The 22157-nt window shown below is 39.1% G+C and overlaps 1 protein-coding gene across 7 annotated transcripts in view; it reads left to right on the top strand.

The window, feature by feature from the left end:
• Positions 1-22157, top strand: part of LIMS1 (LIM zinc finger domain containing 1) — a 151551-nt gene that overhangs the window by 72384 nt on the left and 57010 nt on the right. Inside the window, exon 1 of one of the 7 annotated variants that reach the window (XM_081833304.1) lies at positions 16819-17058. The exons of 5 other annotated variants lie outside the window; for them this stretch is intronic. In XM_081833304.1, the coding sequence (XP_081689430.1) occupies positions 16952-17058 (107 nt within the window). In that variant the 5' untranslated portion in view covers positions 16819-16951. Of the gene's footprint in view, positions 1-16818; positions 17059-22157 lie in introns of those variants that run through there. One more of the 7 variants, XM_006728937.3, reaches the window with a different exon arrangement.

Here is a 22157-nt window from a genome sequence, read left to right as displayed (position 1 = left end):
CTTTTTGAGGAACTTCCATACTGTTTTCCACAGTGGCTGTACCAGTTTGCATTCCCACCAACAGTGCGCGAGGGTTTCCTTTTCTCTCCACATCCTCACCAACACTTAAGTCTTATCTTTTTGATAATAGCTGTTCCAGCAGGTATCAGGGGATATATCCTTGTGGTTTTGATTTGCATTTCCCTAATGATTAGTGATGTTGAGCACTTTTTCATGAACTTACTGGCCATTTGGATATCTTTGGATAATCTGTTTGTGGCCTCTGCCCTTTTTTTAGTCAGGTGTGTGTGTTTTGGCTATTGAGTTGTATGAATTCCTCCTATATTTTGGATGTTAGCCCCTGTTAGATACGTGGTTTGGAAATATTTCCTTCCATTGTTAGGTTGCCTTTTCATTTTGTTGATTGTTTCTTATGCTGTGCAGAAGCTTTTTAATTTGATGTAATCCTGCTTACTGATTTTTGCTTTTGTCACTTGTGCTATTGCTGTCTTATCCAAAAAATCACTATCAAGACTGATGTCAAGTTGCTTTTCTTCTAGGAGTTTTACAGTTTCAGGTCTTACATGTAAGTCCCTAATGCACTTCAAGTTAATTTTTGTGAGTGATGTAAGATAGGGGTCCAGTATTATTCTTTTGTACCAGCATAATATTTTATGTCTTCTGTTTTATTAAGTATTATTTAGAAGTGGTAAAATGTTTTTATTTTTTTTATTTTTTTATTTTTTTATTTGTTAAATTTTATTTATTTATTTGTGAGAGAGAATGAGATAGAGAGAACATGAGGGGGGGCGGTCAGAGGGAGAAGCAAACTCCCTGCTGAGCAGGGAGCCCGATGTGGGACTCGATCCCAGGACTCCAGGATCATGACCTGAGCCGAAGGCAGTCGCTTAACCAACTGAGCCACCCAGGTGCCCAGAAGTGGTAAAATGTTTTTAATAATCGTTGTATATCAAGTGGTGGCTATTCAGGCTTTCACTGTGGGTTACATTCATGTGATATTGTACCTGAGAATTAACAGTGCCCCTTTTTAAACTTTCGTTTTCTGAAAAGTGTGTGCATGTAATATCTTTAGGAACCACATGATGGCAGAAACAGTGCTTTGAAACTTGTGGACTTACAAACATGCTCTAAGAGAGTGTCTGCTCTATATCTTCATCCTTCTTTTTTTATTTAAAAAAATGACAAAAAGAAGAAGGTATAGAATTTAGTAGAAGAAGCCTTCAAATATCTATCATGTATCTTAAGAAAGAAAACATTACAAATGTAGTTGAAATCTCTTGGTACACTTTCCTGTTCCAGTTATCCCCCACCTCTACTTTTCCTCCGTTAGGAAACCATTTTCCTAAATTTGTATTACTTCTCTATATATCTTTATAGTTTTGTTACACATTTATGTATTCTTAACAGTGCATGAGATTGTTTCTTTTGCTTTAGATTTTATATAGTGTTACACTATTTGTGTTACTATGAAACTTTGGGTTTTCACTTAACATTATTTTTTAGATTTATTCATGTGGATTTATGTAGTTTTAGTGAATGACTTTTCTTTTGTAGCTATATAGTGTTCCATTGAAGAGATCACAACTTTTTACATCTTTTTTTCTTAAGGATAGACATTTAAAGAGACAGTATAGTAGAGTGATTATAGACTGGGGAGCTGGGGACCTGGTATACCCTTTCAGATCCCATTGCTGTCACTTACTAAGTACAGAGCTTGGTTTCTACTTCTGCAAAATAGGGGTAGTACTTGTTTTACAGGGTGTTGTGACCATTAAATGAAATAGTATATAGAGCATTAACACCATAAGTATTATTATCACCACTACAACAAGATAACAGTAACGTAGAACCAGCATTATTTTGTGCCATTTATTAAATTCTGTTGAAATTGGAAGTCATCTGAAAGAAGGTGGGAGCATAGTGAAAATGAGGACTTGTAGACAGTTGAGGTGGCTTCTTTCAGATGACTTCTGCTTTCTCTAAAGTAGGCGAGGTTATCCGCAAGAGTGATGGGAAAGGAGGGTGGGTGGATGATTTGAGAGTGCTGAGGGTTTGAAGTGGCCTTGTTTGGGCCATGATCTGGCTAGGTGCTTGCAAAAGAATTTCCTGTTTAGGTGTATATGCTTTTCTTGTTTGTTTTGTTTTTTCTCAGCAACTTTTCACCTGACAAATCATGAAGGCTCTACCACCACTCTGGAGTTTCTCTTTCCCTCCTCCCATGGCACAACTTGCCGCCTAGACTATATTCCACAGCTGGATGTCTCCAGGCCTGTAACCCTCTCCACCCTGGATCCAAACTATTTATGGCCTTTTATCACGTGTCACATAAATTTCCTAGCCTGGCATTGGCAGGTCTTCAAAATATGGCTCTAACTGCCTTAATGCCTTACCTCCCACATTCTTCTGCTCCCACTGTGTTGCCACAGGATGAGGCTACCCACTCTTCTGAGTCAGCTCTCCACCTTTCCGTGCCTTTGTTCTATTTCTTTTTTCTCTACCTAGAATATTATCTCCTCCTCTCTGCCCGTGCCCTTCTTTTGAAATTTAACATATCCTTTACTGTATTTTGTGTGATGGAGTTACTTAAACATCTCTCAGATGTGACATCCTCAGATACCTCATTACAGAAAGCACTCAGTGAACCTGGGAATCCTGCCCCAGACTTTCTATTGTCCAGTCATGGCATCTGGGGCTGTTTTTATATGCTGTCAGGGTATTATGTTCTGACTTCAAGGTAGTCATGCTTGCTTTCATTCCCACTGGTTGAATTTTGTTTTAAGTTAAAATAATTCTATTATGAAAATTTTCTAATATAAAATTGGAAGAAATGAATCTCCATATACTTATTATCCTGACATACTTACTATATTATCATATTTGCTTCATATATCCTTGTTGTCTCTCTTTTTAATTGAGATATAATTGACATACATTAGTTTCAGGTGTACAACATAATGATTTGATATTTATAGATTGTGAAATGATTATCACAATAAGACTAAACATCCATTATGATAGTTACAAAATATTTTTCTTGTAATGAGGACATTTAAGATCTACTCTTAGCAACTTTCAGATATACAGTGCAGTATTATGAACCGTAGTCACCACACTGTATGTTACATCCCCATGACTTATTTATCTTATAACTGGAAGTTTACATTTTGACCACCTTCACCCATTTTGCCTACCCCTCCAACTCCTACCTCTGGCAACTCACAATCTGTTCTCTCTCTATGAGTCCTTTTTTTTTTTTTAGACTCCATATATAAGTGAGATCACACAGTATTTGTCTTTGTCTGACTTACTTCATTTAGCATAATGCCCTCAAGGTCCTTCCATGTTGCTGCAAATGGCAAAATTTCATTCTTTTTTGTGGCTCCATTGTGTAACATTCCATTGTGTGTGTGTGTGTGTGTATCACATTTTCTTTTTTTTTTTTTAAGATTTATTTATTTATTTGTTTGAGAGAGAGCGAGCAGAGGGAGGTGCAGGGGGGGAGGGAGAGGTAAACTCCCTGCTGAGCAGGGAGCCCGATGCGGGGCTTGATCCCAGGACCCCGGAATCATGACCCAAGCTGAAGGCAGACACTTAACTGACTGAGCCACCTAGGTGCCCCCGTATGTCACATTTTCTTTATCCATTCTTCCATCAGTGAACACTTAGGTTGGTTCCATGTCTTGACTATTGTAAATAATGATGCAATGGACATGGGGGTGCAATATCTTCTCAAGTTAGTGTTTGTGTTTCTTTCAGATAAGTACCCAGAAGTGGAAATGCTAGATCATATGGTAGTTTTGTTTTTAATTTTTTGAGGAATCTCCATATTTTTTCCACAGTGGCTGCACCAATTTACATTCCCACCAACAGCGTACAAGGGTTCCCTTTTCTCCACATCCTCACCAGCACTTGTTACTTATTGTCTTTTTGTTAATAATCACTCTAAGTGGTGTGATGTAGTATTTCACTATGGTTTTGATTTGCATTTCCCTGATGATGAGTGATATTGAGCACTGTTGGACCATCTGTTTGTCTTCTTTGGAAAAATGTCTAGATCCTCCGCCTGTTTTTTAATCGTTTTTTTGTTTTGTTTTGTTTTTTTGCTATAGAGTTGTATGAGTTCTTTGTATATTTTGGATATTAACTTCATCATATATATGGTTTCCAAATATTTTCTCCCATTTGGTAGGTTGCCCTTTAATTTTGTTGATGGTTTTCTTTGCTGTGCAGAAGCTTTTAAGTTTGATGTAGTCCCACGTGTTTATTTTTTGTTTCCCATGCCTTTGCCTTTGGTTTCAAATTAAAAAAACTCATTGTGAAGATGATGTGAGGGAGCTTACTGTCTATGTTTACTTCTAGGAGTTTATGGTTTCAGGTCTTATGTTTAAGTCTTTAGTCCCTTCTGAGTTAGTATTTGTGTGTGGTTTAAGAGAGTGGTCCAGTGCCATTCTTTGCTTGTTACTGTTCAGTTTTCCCAGCACCATTTACTAAGGAGACTGTCCTTTCCCCATTGTATGTTCTTGGCTCCTTTGTTATAAATTAACTGACCATAAATTCATGGGTTTATTTCCGGGCTCTCTGTTCTGTTCCATTGAACTATGTGTGTGTTTTATGCCAATACCATACTGTTTTGATTACTGTAGCTTTGTAATATAGTTTGAAATCAGCCTTATTCTTCTTTCTCAAGATTGCCTTGGTTATTAGGGCCTTTTTTCCCCTCTCTTAAGTATTTAAAAGCAAATCCCAGACATTAGGTCATTTCATCCCAATATACTTCAGCATTAGTCTCTGATAATATGGACATTTTCTTATATAAACACATGCTTATATCACATCTGACCGAATGAGTGATAATTCTTTGGCATCATCCAATACCCAGTCCCTGATCAAATTTTTCACCTATCCTACGAATATTCCTTTACAGTTGGCTTGTTTGAACCAGGATCTAAACAAAGGCCATACTTCAATCATATATTTGATTGTTATGTCTCTTAAATCCCTTTTAATTTGGAGGAAAACTCCTTCCCCATTTTTCTCTCCTGTAACTACTTTTTGGCGATATCAGCGCTCTTGTCATGTTGAATTATAGTTTTGAATCTTTAAAATTTATATTTTGGAATAATGTTAGATTTATGGGAAATTGCAAAGATAGAAAGTTCAGAGAATCCTTCTGTACCCCTCACCCAGTTTCCCCTTTTGTTAACATCTTACATTACCTTCATAGCATCCAGTCCAGGATACTACATTGCATTTAGCCTTGGTTGAATTTTAAAATAATTTCTGATCATAAGCTCTCTTCTACTGTTGAGAAAAATAGCCCTTTTCTGGCTAGGAGGCAGTACACTGTAATGGTTAAAAGCATGATTAAAACCAAGCATAAGGTTTCAAATTCTTAATCACATAAAAACTGTGTGATCTTAGATTACTTATACTGCTACCTCAGTTTCATCATCTTTAAAATGGAAATAATAATACTTATTTGATCATTGCAAAAAATAAATTTGATAAATGCATGCAGAGTGCTCAGAAGAGTTCCTGGGACATGGTAAGCACTCAGTAGTATTTCCTAAATCATAGTGAATGTCAGAGAAGAAGCTGGTTCCCATGGCAGTGGTTGGGGGGACCATTTGCTTAGAAAATGAGTTCCTTTGCTTTGGTTCTGTGACAGGGATCTCATTCAGTTTTAAGTATTTCACCTCTATCTTAAGAATTTTTATTGAATAGAACATATTTCTCTAGTATGTGTAGATCAATCAAATATGGGCTTCAGGAGTTATCTTTTTTCCCTTGACAGGGATTTCTTAAGATCATGATCAGGAAATGAAACTGCATACTTTTTTTTTTTTTTCTTGATCGGTCTCACATAGTGATTGGTTTGTTTTAGAATCACCTCCTTTATAAGGTGGCTGTTTGTATGGCTTAAATGCTAACATTTGTTTGTAGTGTAAAGTGCTCTCAGAGGAATTGAAATGGGTTTGGTCACATTCTCAGTGCCTCTTCCTGCACCCATACCCTCATAACATCTCTGTGTTGTCTCGGTTGCTTCCAGAACCTCCCTTGTTGCTGTATAACAGTGCGCATGGTTTCAGCAGAGTTGCTCTGATACAGGAAACCTGTTTTCATTAGAATCTTTGCCCTTTTTTCCAGAACTCTTGGAAACATTGAGTCATCACATGTACTCTGCAAGGGAATAAGGCAGCATTGGTAATTTTGACCTGCAGAACTCTAAGGAATCCCAGAATTCAGTTAAATTGGAGATTAATAATTTGACTCCTTTCTTTCATTGGTCTTTGCTTCCAGACTGGTAGGAGAAAATTAGCCAAGGAGGAAGATGTGTATTAGTGGGGATTGTACAGGGGTACACCACAGGTCTCCTTCCAAACCCTCAGACTGCCCATTCACGATACTCATCTAGAGCATAACTAGACTACTTTTCATTTTCAGGGACGGAAAGTGTGGGCTGGCTGTGGTGAGCCTGGCGGTCTCTCATCTGTGTTTACAGTCTGGGACTTGTCCTCAGGGCTCCTGTGCCTGTCAAGTTCCAGAAGCTTCCTGGGTTAGGTTTGTCAGTGTTGAGAGGCAGTTCTAGTTCAGAGTGGACCTTTTGATGATCTGTGGAGGGAGTGTTTGGGGGCCCAGAGACAGTGCAGTCAATGGCTAAAACAGGAACATTTGAATCAGGTAGACCTGACTTGGTATCCACACTATCTCCCTTATTGGTTATGTTGTTTGGTCAAGACATTGAACTGTTTTAGCACTTAATTACTTCACCTGCAAAATGGGAAAAGTAATGATACGTACCTCATAGAACCGAGATGAAAACTAAATTAGATGGCATGCATAGCATGCTCGGTAGGCACTCAGAACCCTGCTGTTGTTAGTAATGACCAGCCATATTAGAGAGTCAGGAGACTGAACTTTGTAGTAAGGGAGGTGAACATTTTTGTGTCCCAACTTTTTCTTTTGTAAACACTCTTTAGAAACTACTTTTTTAGATTCAAAGTAGGTTTAAAATGCCTGCCCGTGGACAAGATTAAAGAAACATGAAGTACAGCTCATGTTGTATTATACCAGGTCAGTGTTGTTGCTACATCACTAACAGAATGTGGGGAAATGTTAACAGCGTCAGTGCTTACTGCTTCTCCTGCCCCTGTGTCTAGGCTATGGCCCCTGCTTCTCTGTTACCTCCGGAATTCCTCTCATACCACTGTAGCTCAGGCTGGAATCTGTTTCCTGGACTGCCTCCATGCTCATCCCCACTTGCCCCTTAAAACCCACTCTCCCCAGATGCCACCGTGAGAGGAATCTTTGTGGAACGAATTTGATCGTGTCACTCCCTTGGTTAACAGTACAGTGGTTTCCCGTTGTTCTTAGGGTAAAAAATGCAAGGCCCTTTGAAACGTGCCACTGCCTGTCTCTCATCTCACCTGCCAGTGCTTCCCCTTAGCCACACAGTCGGATTTCCTTTCCTCCTTCCCCTGGGTCTTTGTACCAACTGGTGAATACCTTTTCGTGCCAAATAATTGCCACCGATCACTGTAGAACATAAAACTCTACAGGAAATATTTTCCTTATTGAAATAATGTTGTCTTTAGAGCTTTCTTTAAAATCCTGTTTTTATCATGGAATTGAACTTTTATCTGAGTTAGCGAGAAAAAAATAACAGTAAGTGAAGAGATGATGCTAACATTAGAAATGAGTCAACACATGGTCAACTAATCTTCAACAAAGCAGGAAAGAATGTCCAGTGGAAAAAAGACAGTCTCTTCAACAAATGGTGTTGGGAAAATTGGACAGCCACATGCAGAAGAATGAAACTGGACCATTTCCTTACACCACACACAAAAATAGACTCCAAATGGATGAGAGACCTAAATGTGAGACAGGAGTCCATCATAATCCTAGAGGAGAACACAGGCAGCAACCTCTTCGACCTCAGCCACAGCAACTTCTTCCTAAAAACATCGCCAAAGGCAAGGGAAGCAAGAGCAAAAATGAACTATTGGGACTTCATCAAAATGAAAAGCTTTTGCACAGCAAAGGAAACAGTCAACAAAACCAAAAGACAACAGACAGAATAGGAGAAGATATTTGCAAATGGCATATCAGATAAAGGGCTAGTATCCAAAATCTATAAAGAACTCAAACTCAACATCCAAAGAACAAATGATCCAATCAAGAAATGGGCAGAAGACATGAACAGACATTTTTCCAAAGAAGACATCCAAATGACCAACAGACACATGAAAAAGTGCTCAACATCGCTCAGCATCAGGGATATCCAAATCAAAACTTCAATGAGATACCACCTCACACCAGTGAGAATGGCTAAAATTAACAAGTCAGGAAAGGACAGATGTTGGTGAGGATGCAGAGAAAGGGGAACCCTCCTACACTGTTGGTGGGAATGCAAGCTGGTGCAGCCACTCTGGAAAACAGTATGGAACACTATTCAAAAAGTTGAAAATAGAGCTACCCTATGACTCAGCAATTGCACAAATGTAGTGATCCGAAGGGGTACGTGCACCCCAATGTTTATAGCAGCAATGTCCACATTAGCCAAACTATGGAAAGAGCCAAGATGTCCATCAACAGATGAATGGATAAAGAAGATGTGGTGTGTGTGTATATATATGTATACACACACACACACACACACACTGGAATATTATGCCGCCATCAAAAAAAACCAAAAACAAAATCTTGCCATTTGCAACAACGTGGATGGAACTAGAGGGTATTATGCTAAGCGAAATCAGTCAATCTTATTTGGTAAATATCTGGTAAAGAAAGACATGTATCATATGATCTCACTGATGAGGAATTCTTAACCTCAAGAAACAAACTGAGGATTGCTGGAGTGGTGGGGGTTGGGAGGGATGGGGTGGCTGGGTGATAGACATTGGGGAGGGTATATGCTATGGTAAGCACTGTGAATTGTGTAAGACTGATGAATCACAGACCTGTACCTCTGAAACAAATAATATATGTTAAAAAAAAAAAAAAAGATAGTAGGAAGGGAAAAATGAAGGGGGGGGGGAGTCAGAGGGGGAGACGAACCATGAGAGACTCTGGACTCTGAGAAACAAACTGAGGGTTCTAGAGGGGAGGGAGTGGGGTTGGGGTGTTGGGTTAGCCTGGTGGTGGGTATTAAAGAGGGCATGTATTGAATGGAGCACTGGGTGTTATACGCAAACAATGAACCATGGAACACTACATCAAAAACTAATGATGTATGGTGATTAACATAACATAAGAAAATTAAATTAAAATAAAAAAGAGGCAACACAATTTTTTTTAATGTTGTTGCCTTTCAGGTGGACCTCATACAGAACCTGGAAATATTTTGAGAACTTGGTGAAAATAGTTTTGCTGTGAAGTTGATGTGTTGACAGTGCTACCTGTAGTAATGAGTCCTATACTGGGGTAGGGCAGGTATTGCCATTTAGTTTTTAAGACATACCTCTGAAATTCCAGAGCAGGGAGCAGAACCGTGTTTGTTCTTCCAGGTCTTCAGAAGACCACAGTTGCTGGCTTGTGACTTTGCCTGCCTTGGAATGTGAAATAACTGTTTCTTTCGTCCTCTCACACACAATTACTTCACCTATTGTGTTTTTCCAGATCAGAGTTTAGTTTAGAAATATGCTCAGCAGATATCAATGCCCTATAAGGTGGACAGGTAGAAAGAGTAGAATCAATATAGCAATATTATAAAAAATTGTATCAAAATACTATATAAGTTGAATTATGTGAAAATCTGGATGATCAGGAAAGCTCTCTTTTCTTGAAATATTACTGGTAGAATTTCTTTTTAGAACAAGTTTCCTTAGAGAATTAAAAATTATTCTGTTTACAAAAGTTTAATCTTATATTCAGTTTTCCAGAAACATGTTTAGTACATCAAATGAGGTACATTACAATTTCCTCCTTTCTGGAGGAAAAGTCCAATCTTCCTGCAAACATCTACTTCCTTGTCCCTTCCCTATGATTTCAGGGCTCTGTTGAGGAAGAGTCTGTTTTTGCAGCAGGTGTGTGTTGGAGCTGGGATGCTCAGTATGCCTTTCATGGTATTTTATATCCTTGTTAGATCTTATCTTTGGAACAGCTCTTTTGACCCTAAGAGTAAGTGAACGGGAGAGCAACAATCAAGAAAAGTTCAGAGATGCTTAGTATCTTTCTCCTCTGCTCCTGCCTCTACACTCTGAGGACCTGGCATATGTTAGGCTCTGGGCAATGTTTGTTGAAGAGCTGATGTATAAATCCTGATCTTGTGTTTCTGATTTACTCAGGAATGGGATTTCTCACTAACACAGTGATTAGGGGTAAAGTGTGCTGTCAGAGTTTCATCAGCATTGGCACATCATGTTCCTCGGGTCCTTTCTTTTTTTTTTTTTTTTAAAGATTTTATTTATTTATTTGAGAGAGAGAATGAGAGAGAGAGCACATGAGAGGGGGGAGGGTCAGAGGGAGAAGCAGACCCCCTGCTGAGCAAGGAGCCCGATATGGGACTCGATCCCGGGACTCCAGGATCATGACCTGAGCCGAAGGCAGTCGCTTAACCAACTGAGCCACCCAGGCACCCCCTCGGGTCCTTTCTTTTTTTTTTTTTTTTTAAAGATTTTATTTATTTATTTGAGAGAGAGAGAATGAGAGACAGAGAGCATGAGAGGGAGGACGGTCAGAGGGAGAAGCAGACTCCCTGCCGAGCAGGGAGCCCGATGCGGGACTTGATCCCGGGACTCCAGGATCATGACCTGAGCCGAAGGCAGTCGCTTAACCAACTGAGCCACCCAGGTGCCCCTCCTCGGGTCCTTTCTTAAAATTAAGTCATTTTAATCTAGGGAAAAGACCATTGATATCATCTGATTCGGTTGATTCTGTCTCTAAATGGAAAAATTGAGGACTTTGATAGTAAAATGACTTCCTATACTTATATGCCAGCCACAGCAAGTAAACTGCCAAACGTGGGAAGTCTTCTGGTTTCCTTCTTGTCTGCTTACACCAGCTTCCCTTGTACTTAACCCTTTAAAAATGTGGATGGGATAGGTTACTTAAAATTTTATTCCAAATTCCTTTGAAATATGCTAGGAAAACTTGCCATATTTTGACAGCAGCATCTGAGAACATTCTTTAATTGTCTAACAAAGTACTGCAGATGACCTCAGGCTGCTGGCTGTGAGAGAAACTTCAGTCTGTCTCTGGCTCAGAATGATTCAGTGAGCTTCTCACAAGCTTCTGATGACAGGTCAGCCTGTCCGCTTGGGTGTGTCCATCTTGAGTGAGTTACAGAAAAGCTGATTAAAGAAAAAATTCAGAGGGACTTGGAGACAGTTGCAGTGTCATCTCCTTATGAATGGGACCATGTTTTTGGGTGATTTTTTTTTTCTGACTCTGGGGTGGGTTTTTTGCAGAGTTTATTCTGCCTTCTCATATTCTTTGCTCTGGTTAATCTGAACTTGGCATGTCAGAGTTTGAACTCTTCTGCCTCAGATTTGTTTTCAACACTGGGTCCTTCCTTCATATTGATAGCCCAGAACACTCTTGAGAAGTCTCATTTAGGGAGATAGCATGGCTGATAAACAAATGTTTAGGAGATGAATGTGTTAGACATAGTGAAAAAGGATGATATTCTTGCTTGACTAGAGAAAGTTTGCTTTCCCCTGTAAATGATTATTCAGAAGATAAAATTTAAACAAAGATTCATTTCCATTAAGTTCAGAGTTAGTTGCAAAACATAAAATTCTTCTCTTACTATATGTCACACAAGGAAATGAATAGCCTGAAATGTACAGCTGTTCGACTAGTTTACAGGCTCTCTTAGTAGCTAGTACAAAAGGTACTGCTAATGAGGCCCAGTTAACTCTAACTCTGCCATGGAAGCCAGTTTGCCGCTCTCTTATAGGAAGAAGATTGACAATGTTCAGTAACACTAATGATCAGTTTTAGAGGTTTGATGTTTAACTAGATTTCTTTACCCTGTCATGCCTGAAGGAGTACTTGGACCAAGTACACTAAAAACTGGACTATGTCATAAGAGTACACTTATTGTGATGAACACTGAGTCATGTATAGAATTGTTGAGTCATTATATTGTACACTCGAAACTAGTATTAGTTAATATGTTAATTATACTTCAACTTTAAAAAACTGGACCATGTCAGGTATATGCAGAAATCTAGGCTAAGTTTTTTATTTTTATCCCAAATAGAAAGTGTTTATACTGTGGGGAGGTACTGTTCAACTCTACAAATATGAAAAGCTTCTGAGTTTTTACAGTCTCACCAAGAAAGTAAATTTTTGCTAAACTATGGAATAGATGTGCCTTTTTTTTTTTTAAATATTTTTATTTATTTGAGAGAGAGAGAGCATGAGAGGGGGGAGGGTCAGAGGGAGAAGCAGACTCCCTGCCGAGCAGGGAGCCCGATGTGGGACTCGATCCCGGGACTCCAGGATCATGACCTGAGCCGAAGACAGTTGCTTAACCAACTGAGCCACCCAGGCATCCCTAGATGTGCCTTTTAAAATCTCATTTAGGGGGTGACTGGGTGGTTCAGTTTTCTGAGCTTCTGCCTTCGGCTCAGGTCATGATCCTAGGGTCCTGGTGTCGGGCCTGGCTGGGAGCCTACTTCTCCATCTCCCTCTGCCCCTCCCCCACTGCTCCTGCTCTCCCTCGCCCTCTCAAATAAATAAATAAAATCTTTTTTAAAAATCTCATTTAAGTAATGTTGAGTGTTAAATGCAAAAAAAAAAAAAAATGTTTTAAAAATCTGGAGCTTGAATCTCACAAGTAGTGTTGTAAAGTGATTAGGCTCTCGAAATCAGTTGGTTGAACCACTAAATCAAAGAACTTATTTAACTAATGTTTACCATGTATCTGGCCTTATGGACATGGTTGTAAATTAGATATATTGCTACCCTCGCAGACCTGTTATCCTAAGGGGAAAGGTGGGTAGAGAAACAACCTATCATGAGGCTGTGTGATTATGATGACAGAAGGAAGCAAGCACAGTTGTGAGGGCGGGGGTGGGGGTGGAGACACTCTGGGAGCAACAGAAAGGGAACTGTGGGTACCTAGGGTCTAGAAATGCGTCTTGTAAGAGATGAGTCCCAGTGGGATGATTAGGAGCTGGTCCATCTTCTAGTCTTATGAAGCTGCATGTGGAAAGGCCAGGAGTTAAGAGGAAGTGAAGTCTGTCCTGGGAAGCACCTGGAGTTCAGTGCAGGTGTGAGGAGGGCGCAGGCTCAGCAGGGTTTGGTTGGTGACCCATGGCAGTGAGCCATTCAAGAGTTTTTCAGCAGGATCAATACATGATCAGTTTATTTTGAAAGACCACTTTGAAATTTGGAGGATAGATTGGAAGAGGGTAAGCTCAGTGGCAGAAAGATTGGTTAGGAGAAATGAAGGGGAGACAAAGGAACTCTTCTGAAATTGTCTGGCCCAGTCCAGAGCACTGAGTAAATACATACTAAATGAACAAATGAGATCCAAAGTCCTGCTCTGAAGTGCTGCAGGTTTTCAGAGAAGGGGGAGAGCAGTGCAAATCAGAAGATCCAAGGTAAAGTCCATCTCTTGGTTTCTGAAGAAACAGTCAATTCCCTGAAACGATTATAAAACTTTGTGCTCACATGCATTTTCTGAGAGTCATTTACTTTCATGAGATTCGTAAAAGGTCCCTGACCCTCTGAAAGGTGAAAAACCACTGGGTTAGATATTAGCCTGGGAGAACAAGACCTGTGTGATGGATGCTCCAAAGAACTTTGTATTTAGTCATATCAATCAAGGGCTTAAACTCATAAAAGAAATAATCAGCTATTCTGATGAGGTTAAGCTGGAACAGATATCTAATTATGCCAGGTATCTAATTATGTCAAAGTACAGATTCAAAGAGAACCCAACAGTTTGGATAGACATGAACAAAAAGTTGTAATTAGGTTCACAGACCAGCTGCACTATAGTGGAAGTGGGATAAAAGATGCTCACCTTAATTAACTTTTGTGAGCTATTGTTCCTTAACAACCATTGGGCATGGGAGCTAGGGAAAGCCCCAGGAGTTCTATGTAGTAGTGAGCACTTCATCCCTGGAAGCCTCTAAAAGGCAGAATCCCTGGCAAATGATAACTGTATGGGAGGGAGGCCATGTGGAGAATGAGAGTAGGGAATTCTGCATTGAATGGGAGGCAAAACTGGCTTTCAGGGATGTTTGGAGTGCTAAAATGAAATGTTTCCCTGTGTAGAGACCAGAGAAAATGCTTGCATAGGCCTCCCTCTGTACTGTTAACAGAAGGCACCATTCATAGCTCTGTTTCTAAGGAAAAGTATGAATGTTTAAAAAAAAAAAAAAAAAGATATGAGACCACCTTTGCCAGTTCCTGCCCTGTTGTGTGTTCCAGAGGTGTTCTCTCCCTCCCTTGGTGCTGAAGTTCAGGAACACTGTTGTGAGGAGAGGACGTGATGATCTGGCTGCTTCGTGAACTGGTCGTTCAGTGGTGTGTTTTGTGGCATTTATGAATTTCCCTTTCAGAAATTGTGCAGGTGCGTAGCTGTGCCCGTGTATCCTTCCCTTGGTTCTACTTACAGCTCAGTAAAATTTCAGAGCACATCTGAAAGAGTGCTAAGGACAAAGAGGAAGCCTCTCCTCAGTGAAAAGACATCGTGAGAAGAGCTTTGCCCTAAGCCTCAGAATTTAGTTTTACTCAGTTGTGACAATTTCGTTAGACTGTAAGCATTGATTTACTGAAATTCCTTTTTGGCATTACAGCCATTTTAAAAGTCAGGGCCAGAATTGTTTCAGTTTGTTTGTTATATAGCTTGGAACTTTTTTTTTTTCTGGTCACATCCTTTTAACCTTAGACTCATCAAATACAGGATTCGTCCTACACAGAGAGGTGTTTCCTGTCTTGTTAACCTTTAGTAGTTGCCAAGCACTTTTTCCTTGTCAGCATGCTGCATTACTTCTTTTAAAGCTTTTAAAAATCAAGCTCTCGTATTTATATCTTTTGTAGAAACAAGTACTATTTAATGTTGAGGTTTCTTGAAACTAATATTACACTGTATGTTAACTAACTGGGATTTAAATAAATACTTGAAACAGGAAAAAAAATTATGTTGAGGTTTCTGTGTTTGTAGTAAATACAAATTAATTTGTGTTTTATTCATCAGGCATCTATTCTGTCCTGATGCCTTGAATAAAAAGAAACTGAAGATTGGTGGTTTTTTCTCTTCATTTGTTTTTCACACCTATCTTGATAAAAATGTGAGAATTAGACACTTTAGGAATCATAATTTTATATGTTTCTGTTACTGTGAACTTTAAATTTTTCTGTATTTTAGGTCTCAGTAGGATCCTAGGGTTTGTACAAAAGACATATGTAAATCTTCTAAATTTTTTAATTTATTTTTGAATAGGCAGAATATTCAAAGTTCAGAGCAGAACTTTGTAACAGCAAGTTTTCTTCTGCTCCTGTCCCCAAGTTCCCCAGAGACCCCCAGTATTACCCTTTTATATGTGTGTATCCTTCCAGAAAGAGAAACAGATACATTTGTCACTTGATTTTTTTATGTGTTTTGTGACTATTTAAGTCTAGTGTTATAACAAAATTAGTAACTTCTTGCATCTTTAAAAATGCACGTTACATCTTGATGGCAGCTTTAAGAAGCTGTTTTTCACCGGGGTGGTGGGAGCAGGGTGACAAATTGTAGCCCTGAGGGGAGCTAGCATCTGCATGTCCTGAGTGAAGGAGTAAGATATAGACTCCCCTTTCCTTGTGGGTGCCTTAACCTTTGTATTTATAATATAGATACTCTCAGGGAATATGTTAACTCTTTAACCCTTCGTGCAAAAAGAAGTTTCAGAGACACCTCTTTCTGTTCTTATTGAATGGATTCTAGAAGGGAAAGAAGCTAATACAGATTACTCAAAGAGAAATTATTAGAACCATGAGGTCAAATTATTAGCTAAGAACTTTCCAAGGATCTAACCTGTATCTGTGAGATGGTGATGTGTATTGAGTGGGATTGATACAGAACTGGAGGCTAGAACCTTGCATGCTGTTGCACCAACATCATTTGGAGCCATAACGATAAAGGATTTGCTCCACAGTTATCTGTCCTCCATTATCTGCAAACCCCTCTTGCAGAAACTCAACCTACACCCCACACACACCAAAACAAAATGCCATTCTAACTTTACCATCTAGGATCCAGTATGCAGCTAACTACGAGGTTGATTATACTGAGGTGCGCATTTGATAAGAGGGAATTTTTAGAATAGGTAGTTACATTTAGAAAATCATTGAGTGGTGGTTGATAGAAGAAACCACTTGCAGTTCCTTTCAGTTAGGAATTTTTGAATAGTATTTAGGGGAAAAGAAAAGACATTTCCTTCCTTTCTAAAGAGGAGTGGGGAGAGAGGAATTGTACTGCTTCCCTCACAATTCTGCCCTTTTTTTTTTTCTTTTTAAGGAAAATATCCCAAAGAGCTCATGATGACCAGGCACTTCTTTAAACTGACAGCTGCTTGTGCAGTGTTAGTGGATTTCCTGGCAAATAAAATAGGGCAGGACCCTTCTTTAGTCATTACCTTACCGGAGCTTTTTAGCCCAATTTTAATTCAAAATGATGCTGGGAAGATTTATAAAGGAATTGGTGTGATTATTCATAACAATTAAACGTCATGTATTAGTAAATGTGTGAGCAACCTGGTCACGGACTTCCCCCCTCCCCCCCCCAAGGTGCAAGGCCCAGAGATAAGGCGGGCCAGGCCTTGCTGAGGAGGGTGTGTACCAACAGAGAAACAGGAAGCTGTGCTTAGCCGGGCTTGCCTGGAGGTTTCCAACTCTGGTCAGGTGTGCTGAGGTCCCGGCAAGAGATACGCTCTTTCTGAACCCTGGCAGCCACGTTGCTCAGCATAAATGCTTCAGACTGTCAGTTAACTAATGTGTAGAGAGAAGTATGACTGCATTACAGCTTAAAGAGCTGTCACACTCAGGTCTCTACCGGAGAAGACGAGATCGCCCTGATAGTGTGAGACTAAATGGGTTACCGGAGGAAGAGCTAAGGTGAGTGCAAAGTCATGGTTGGCTGGAGGTCAAGGCATCTAGTGATTGCGGCGAGATTCATGTCTAAGTGGATGCAGTAGTGGGGAATACACGTTGAAGAGGTTCCACTGGAACCTCTCAGTCTATAATTAAAGATTGAACACAATCCCAAGATTGTGCTGGATTGGAACTGTGCAAAACTAGAACTCATTTTTCCATTTCTTCACAAATCCTGTAAGGTGTTTTAGCTTTTCCCCCAACCTGCTGTGCTATGTCTTTAAAAAATTATATAATCATCAAAGTAATATTTAAAATTGGAAACAATTGATTTTTTTCCCCCTTAGTTTAAAGATAGATTGCTTTGGCCTATTAGAACATAGTTTCTGTGTGGAATTTTTCTTTGAATTTTGGTGGTGAGATTTGTTTGTGGTGTTTTGGGTGGGGGTTGGGGGGTGTTCATAGAGGATTCTTTGTTATTGAAATGAATTCAGCAAAGGAATGCAGAAACTACTGAATGTAACCTAGGAAGGAAGGACGTCAAAAATCTGGACACCATCTTAACTAAAAGGTTGGGGGGGGGTGTTTGTTTTCAAAGTTAATTTGCCTCTAACAATACAATTTTAGTTTTTGTTACAGTTATTGAGAATTGTTTTTGGATTTTAGGTTCTAAAAAGTCCCTGCAACATTAAACCATATTTAAAATACTATGTTTAGATTTTCTGTTTCTGAGATGAAGTATTCCTGTTTTACTGCTGACAGGAGGCTGCAGTAAAGAGAGACTTCCTTTTCTTTTTATTACATTTACTGTATAGTACTTAAATTTCTTTATGGACTCTTGATTTAAGTATTTGAATATTTCAACTAGATGGTCGGAGGGATATTTGTATGCTGTGTACTATTTTCTTTCCATAAATAGCTTCATTTTTAGAGTTTCTTTTAAATTCTATATTTTAAATTTGACAGGGAAGAAATGGTCAAGGAAACTTTTTTAAACTTATATCCACTATATATACTATGAGAGCTGTAGTTTGGGAGGGAAACATTTACTTGAAAATTATAAACTCTTTCATTACCTTTTGAAGAGAATAGTAGCAATAAAGGACTGTGATTGATACTAACATTATTAGAATTTATTTCATACTATATCAGGTGTCTCTTAGGTACATTTGATGTATTAACTTTGAATTGATTGTATTAGAATTTAAAACCTTCAGAGTTTGACTTGTTACAAATTTTATAAGGTTTAGTGAAAATATTGAGTTCTCTCTTGTTAACCGGGTAAGGCTTTGGGAAGTAGCCTCTGAAGTCAGCATTTACTTGTAGACTCCAATGTACTCTTGATCCAAGAGGGAAAAGTTACCAGAAACAGTTTTGATTTCGGATTTGGAGTCCTTTTTTAAAAAATTGAGATATGTAAAACAATATTTGAGACCAACCATATTTTACTTATTTTCAGGCAGTAGCAAAGTACCCATGAATAAAATTGCTTATACGCCCAAGGCGGTAGTTATTTATATAATTATAATGACCTTCGAAACAACTAGATACTTTTCTTTTGTCTTGACTTGAAATCAAAGGAGGAAGAATAATTCTTAAGAAGTATTGCTTGTTACACTGAGGTAAGGAGAAATGTTTTCCCACCCATTCTGGTCATATATTCCCTGGTGATAATAAGGGACTCATGTTTCTGCCATTTCTCTGGCCTCTAATGCAGAGAGAACGACCATCATTCCTTATTTTAGGAATGCAGTGCTTAGCTAGGAAAAATAGGCAATTGTCTGTTTTTCTGTGGACTTTTTGTTAATTTAGGCAGTCAGGTTGTTTTTCTAATTTTATAGGAAGCCTATGTTTAGTATTAAATCAGGTTTCTTAGCTAATAGGAATCAGGGAGGGTAGGCACACCCATTTCAGCACCACTCATTTGGACAAGTTATGTAAGCTTGTTGAACTTCAGTTTGTTCCTCCTCAGGGGGAAAAAAAAAGAATGAGGATAAAAATAACTGCTGTTATTCAACATCATTTACTATCTCAAAATCCTCACCCCCAACCTACTGAGGCAGGGGCATTATTATCTTGTGTGTAGTGCTGTAGGGTTAATGGCTTTCATGCATTATTTAACTAATTTTTATTGGGTGCCTACTCTGTGCTAAATAAAGATGCAGTGATGAATTAGACACAGTTCTTCCCCTCAAGGCACACCAAGGTTTTGGCACATGAACATGACCAACAGGTGCTCTTCCTGTGAGCAGTTGTTTGACTTTGAATGCATAAAATATCAAACATCTTTAACACCGTCTCCGTATTGCGCAAGACCCATTCCTGCTGCATTCCTTCTCACTCTTTGTTCACTTTCTTGGCATGTTTATGGACTTGAACAGAACTATCAGAGACTAAAAGAGCTGTGCTCATTGCCAAAAAATGTTTTTCTTGTAAGTTAAAAGATTGTGCTCTGAAACAAAACACAAGTGTTTAAGGAGCATCATGAAAGACATGAAAACGAATCTGGCTTCAGACTTGTGAGGGTCAGCATGAAAAACACTGACTTTATAGATTTTTATTTTAAAGTACAAAATATAACCCAAACTTACTACACTTGCATACTTTGTACAATAGAACATTACTCTCTACATTTGAGGGTTCTGCTATGGCAATTTATGTTATTTAAATAGTAGTTGTCACTCCTAGTAGAAAAAGTGTCCCGTGGGCCTTTGTCTTGAGTTCTAGAGCATGTCCTTAATTTTGGCTAGATTCTTTTTTTTTTTAAAGATTTTATTTATTTATTTGAGAGAGAGAGAATGAGAGAGACAGAGAGCACATGAGAGGGGGGAGGGTCAGAGGGAGAAGCAGACTCCCCGCCGAGCAGGGAGCCCGATGCGGGACTCGATCCCGGGACTCCAGGATCATGACCTGAGTCGAAGGCAGTCGCTTAACCAACTGAGCCACCCAGGCGCCCAATTTTGGCTAGATTCTAACATGCCTAAGAAATAATTGGAAATTATTTTCCTTATGAAGCTCAATGTTAAGGATTTAGATAAAGCATGGTTATTCATTTATACTCAAAGACTCTATATAAAGGCTGTGTATACACATATAGATTGTCTTTAGGGCCATCTCTCATGACCTGGATAGAACTGGTTTAACTTTCGAATTTAAACAGTGGACTCCTTAGCACAAAGTAGATCACACTTTCATGTCAGTGGGCTCAGAACTCTGAGCCTTACACCTCTACAAAGCATTCACCTTTTTTTCCTTGGAATTTTTGATGCTCAAAAATCGCATCTAAGATACACACACACACACACACACACACATATACTTCATTCTTAGCTGTTTATTCCATCTCTCAAACTATGTTGCATCCTGTTGTTTTTTGAGGAAACATGAATGAAAAACACACCTAAACAATACATACACACACACACATACCCTTAAAATTCTCAAAGTCACTTTTGTTCTGCCTTAGATATAAAGGATCTGTAAATAACTGGGGACACCTCAAAATTCAAGTCTTTGCTGGCTAGGTCCAAAACATAGTTTATATAGAAACGTTGGCCAGATCTGGCCCACTGCCTGTTTTTGTATAGCCCACGAGCTTAGGATGGATTGTACATTTTTCGGTGGTTGGAAAAAAATTAAAAGAAGCATATTTCATGACATAATAAAAATTACATGAAATTCAAATTTCACCATCCATAAGTGAAGTTTTATTGGAACACAGCCAAGCTTATTTGCATGTGTTGTCTCTGGTAGTTTCTTGCTACAGTGACATTACATCCTTGTTGTAGTGCTAAGATAAAGAACCCTTGGGACGCCTGGGTGGTTCCGCTGTTTTAAGTGTCTGCCTTCGGCTGAGGTCATGATCCCAGTGTCCTGGGATCAGTCCCGAGGCAGGCTCCTTGCTTAGCAGGGAGCCTGCTTCTCCCTCTGCCTGCCGCTCCCCCTGCTTGTACTCTCTCTGTCTCTCTCTCTGTCTCTCTCTCTGACAAATAAATAAATAAAATCTTAAAAACAACAACAGCAACAACAAAAAAAAAAACCTTGATCTTTCCCTGTTGTTCCTTTAAGTTATGCATCTACCCTTCCCACTCTTCCACGTCCCAGTTAGATTTACCTGGATAAAGTCAGGTCTGTGTCAATCTTTTTTTTTTTTTAAAGTTTTTTTTTTTTTTTTAATTTCTTTATTTGAAAGAGAGATAGCACAGGTAGGCAGAACGGCAGGCAGAGGGAAAGGGAGAAGTAGGCTCTCTGCTGAGCAGGGAGCCCGATGCGGGGCTCGATCCCAGGACCCTGGGATCATGACCTCAGCCGAAGGCAGACGCTTAACCGACTGAGCCACCCAGGCGCCCCAGGGCTGTGTCAATCTTGAAATGAGTATGAAGAAAAGAAAAAATACTTTGAAGTTTGTATCCTTACATGAAATTGACTGGATGCAGCAGTGAGAAGTTACTTACTTGTTAGAACCTCTTTATGCTGTCCTTTCCTGCCCTTTTTCTGGTGGAACTGGACAATCAGGAATAGGAGGAAGTGCAAAGAAAAGTAACCTTTACTTTCTGGTTATTAAGTAAAAGTTCTGAGCTCATATCTTTCTAGATATAGGATATAATCATTTAGTTAGTGGATATGTCCTTGACTTGGCTTCAGAGCAGAAAACTCAAATCATATGTTCCCGAATAATACATTACCATTGATTGAGCCCTTGTTATGGGTCAGGCATTCTATTAAGAATTCTCATGTTTGAGAGTTTGGGGTGGGAGGGCGGTTATTTGTTTTTTAACTCACAATTCAATAAGGAGGAAGAAGAACGTAAAGTTAGAAGAGGTGATCATCCTTATTAACCAGTTCCTGACCTTGATTGACATATGTTAGTGCTCTGAGTTCAGTTGAGTTTGGAGTAGGTCAGTTTAGGATGTGCATTTCCTTGCATAACTGTTTTGTAGTTTATCATTTCTTTACCTGTCTTTTGGATGAAAAACGAACGTACATATTTTAATTTTAGAAATATAGTAGACAATTGGGATAAAATTGCAGCTTTGCCATTTTTGTCTATTCTTATTATTTAATGGTTCAGTGAGAGCACATTTAATCTTCCTAACAATGTATACATCACACAATTAATAACA

This window comes from Leptonychotes weddellii, chromosome 10 (genome assembly GCF_054177405.1).
Source record: "Leptonychotes weddellii isolate Sample4059 chromosome 10, ASM5417740v2, whole genome shotgun sequence".
NCBI lineage: Eukaryota > Metazoa > Chordata > Mammalia > Carnivora > Phocidae > Leptonychotes > Leptonychotes weddellii.
This window is presented reverse-complemented; position numbering and strand designations above follow the sequence as displayed.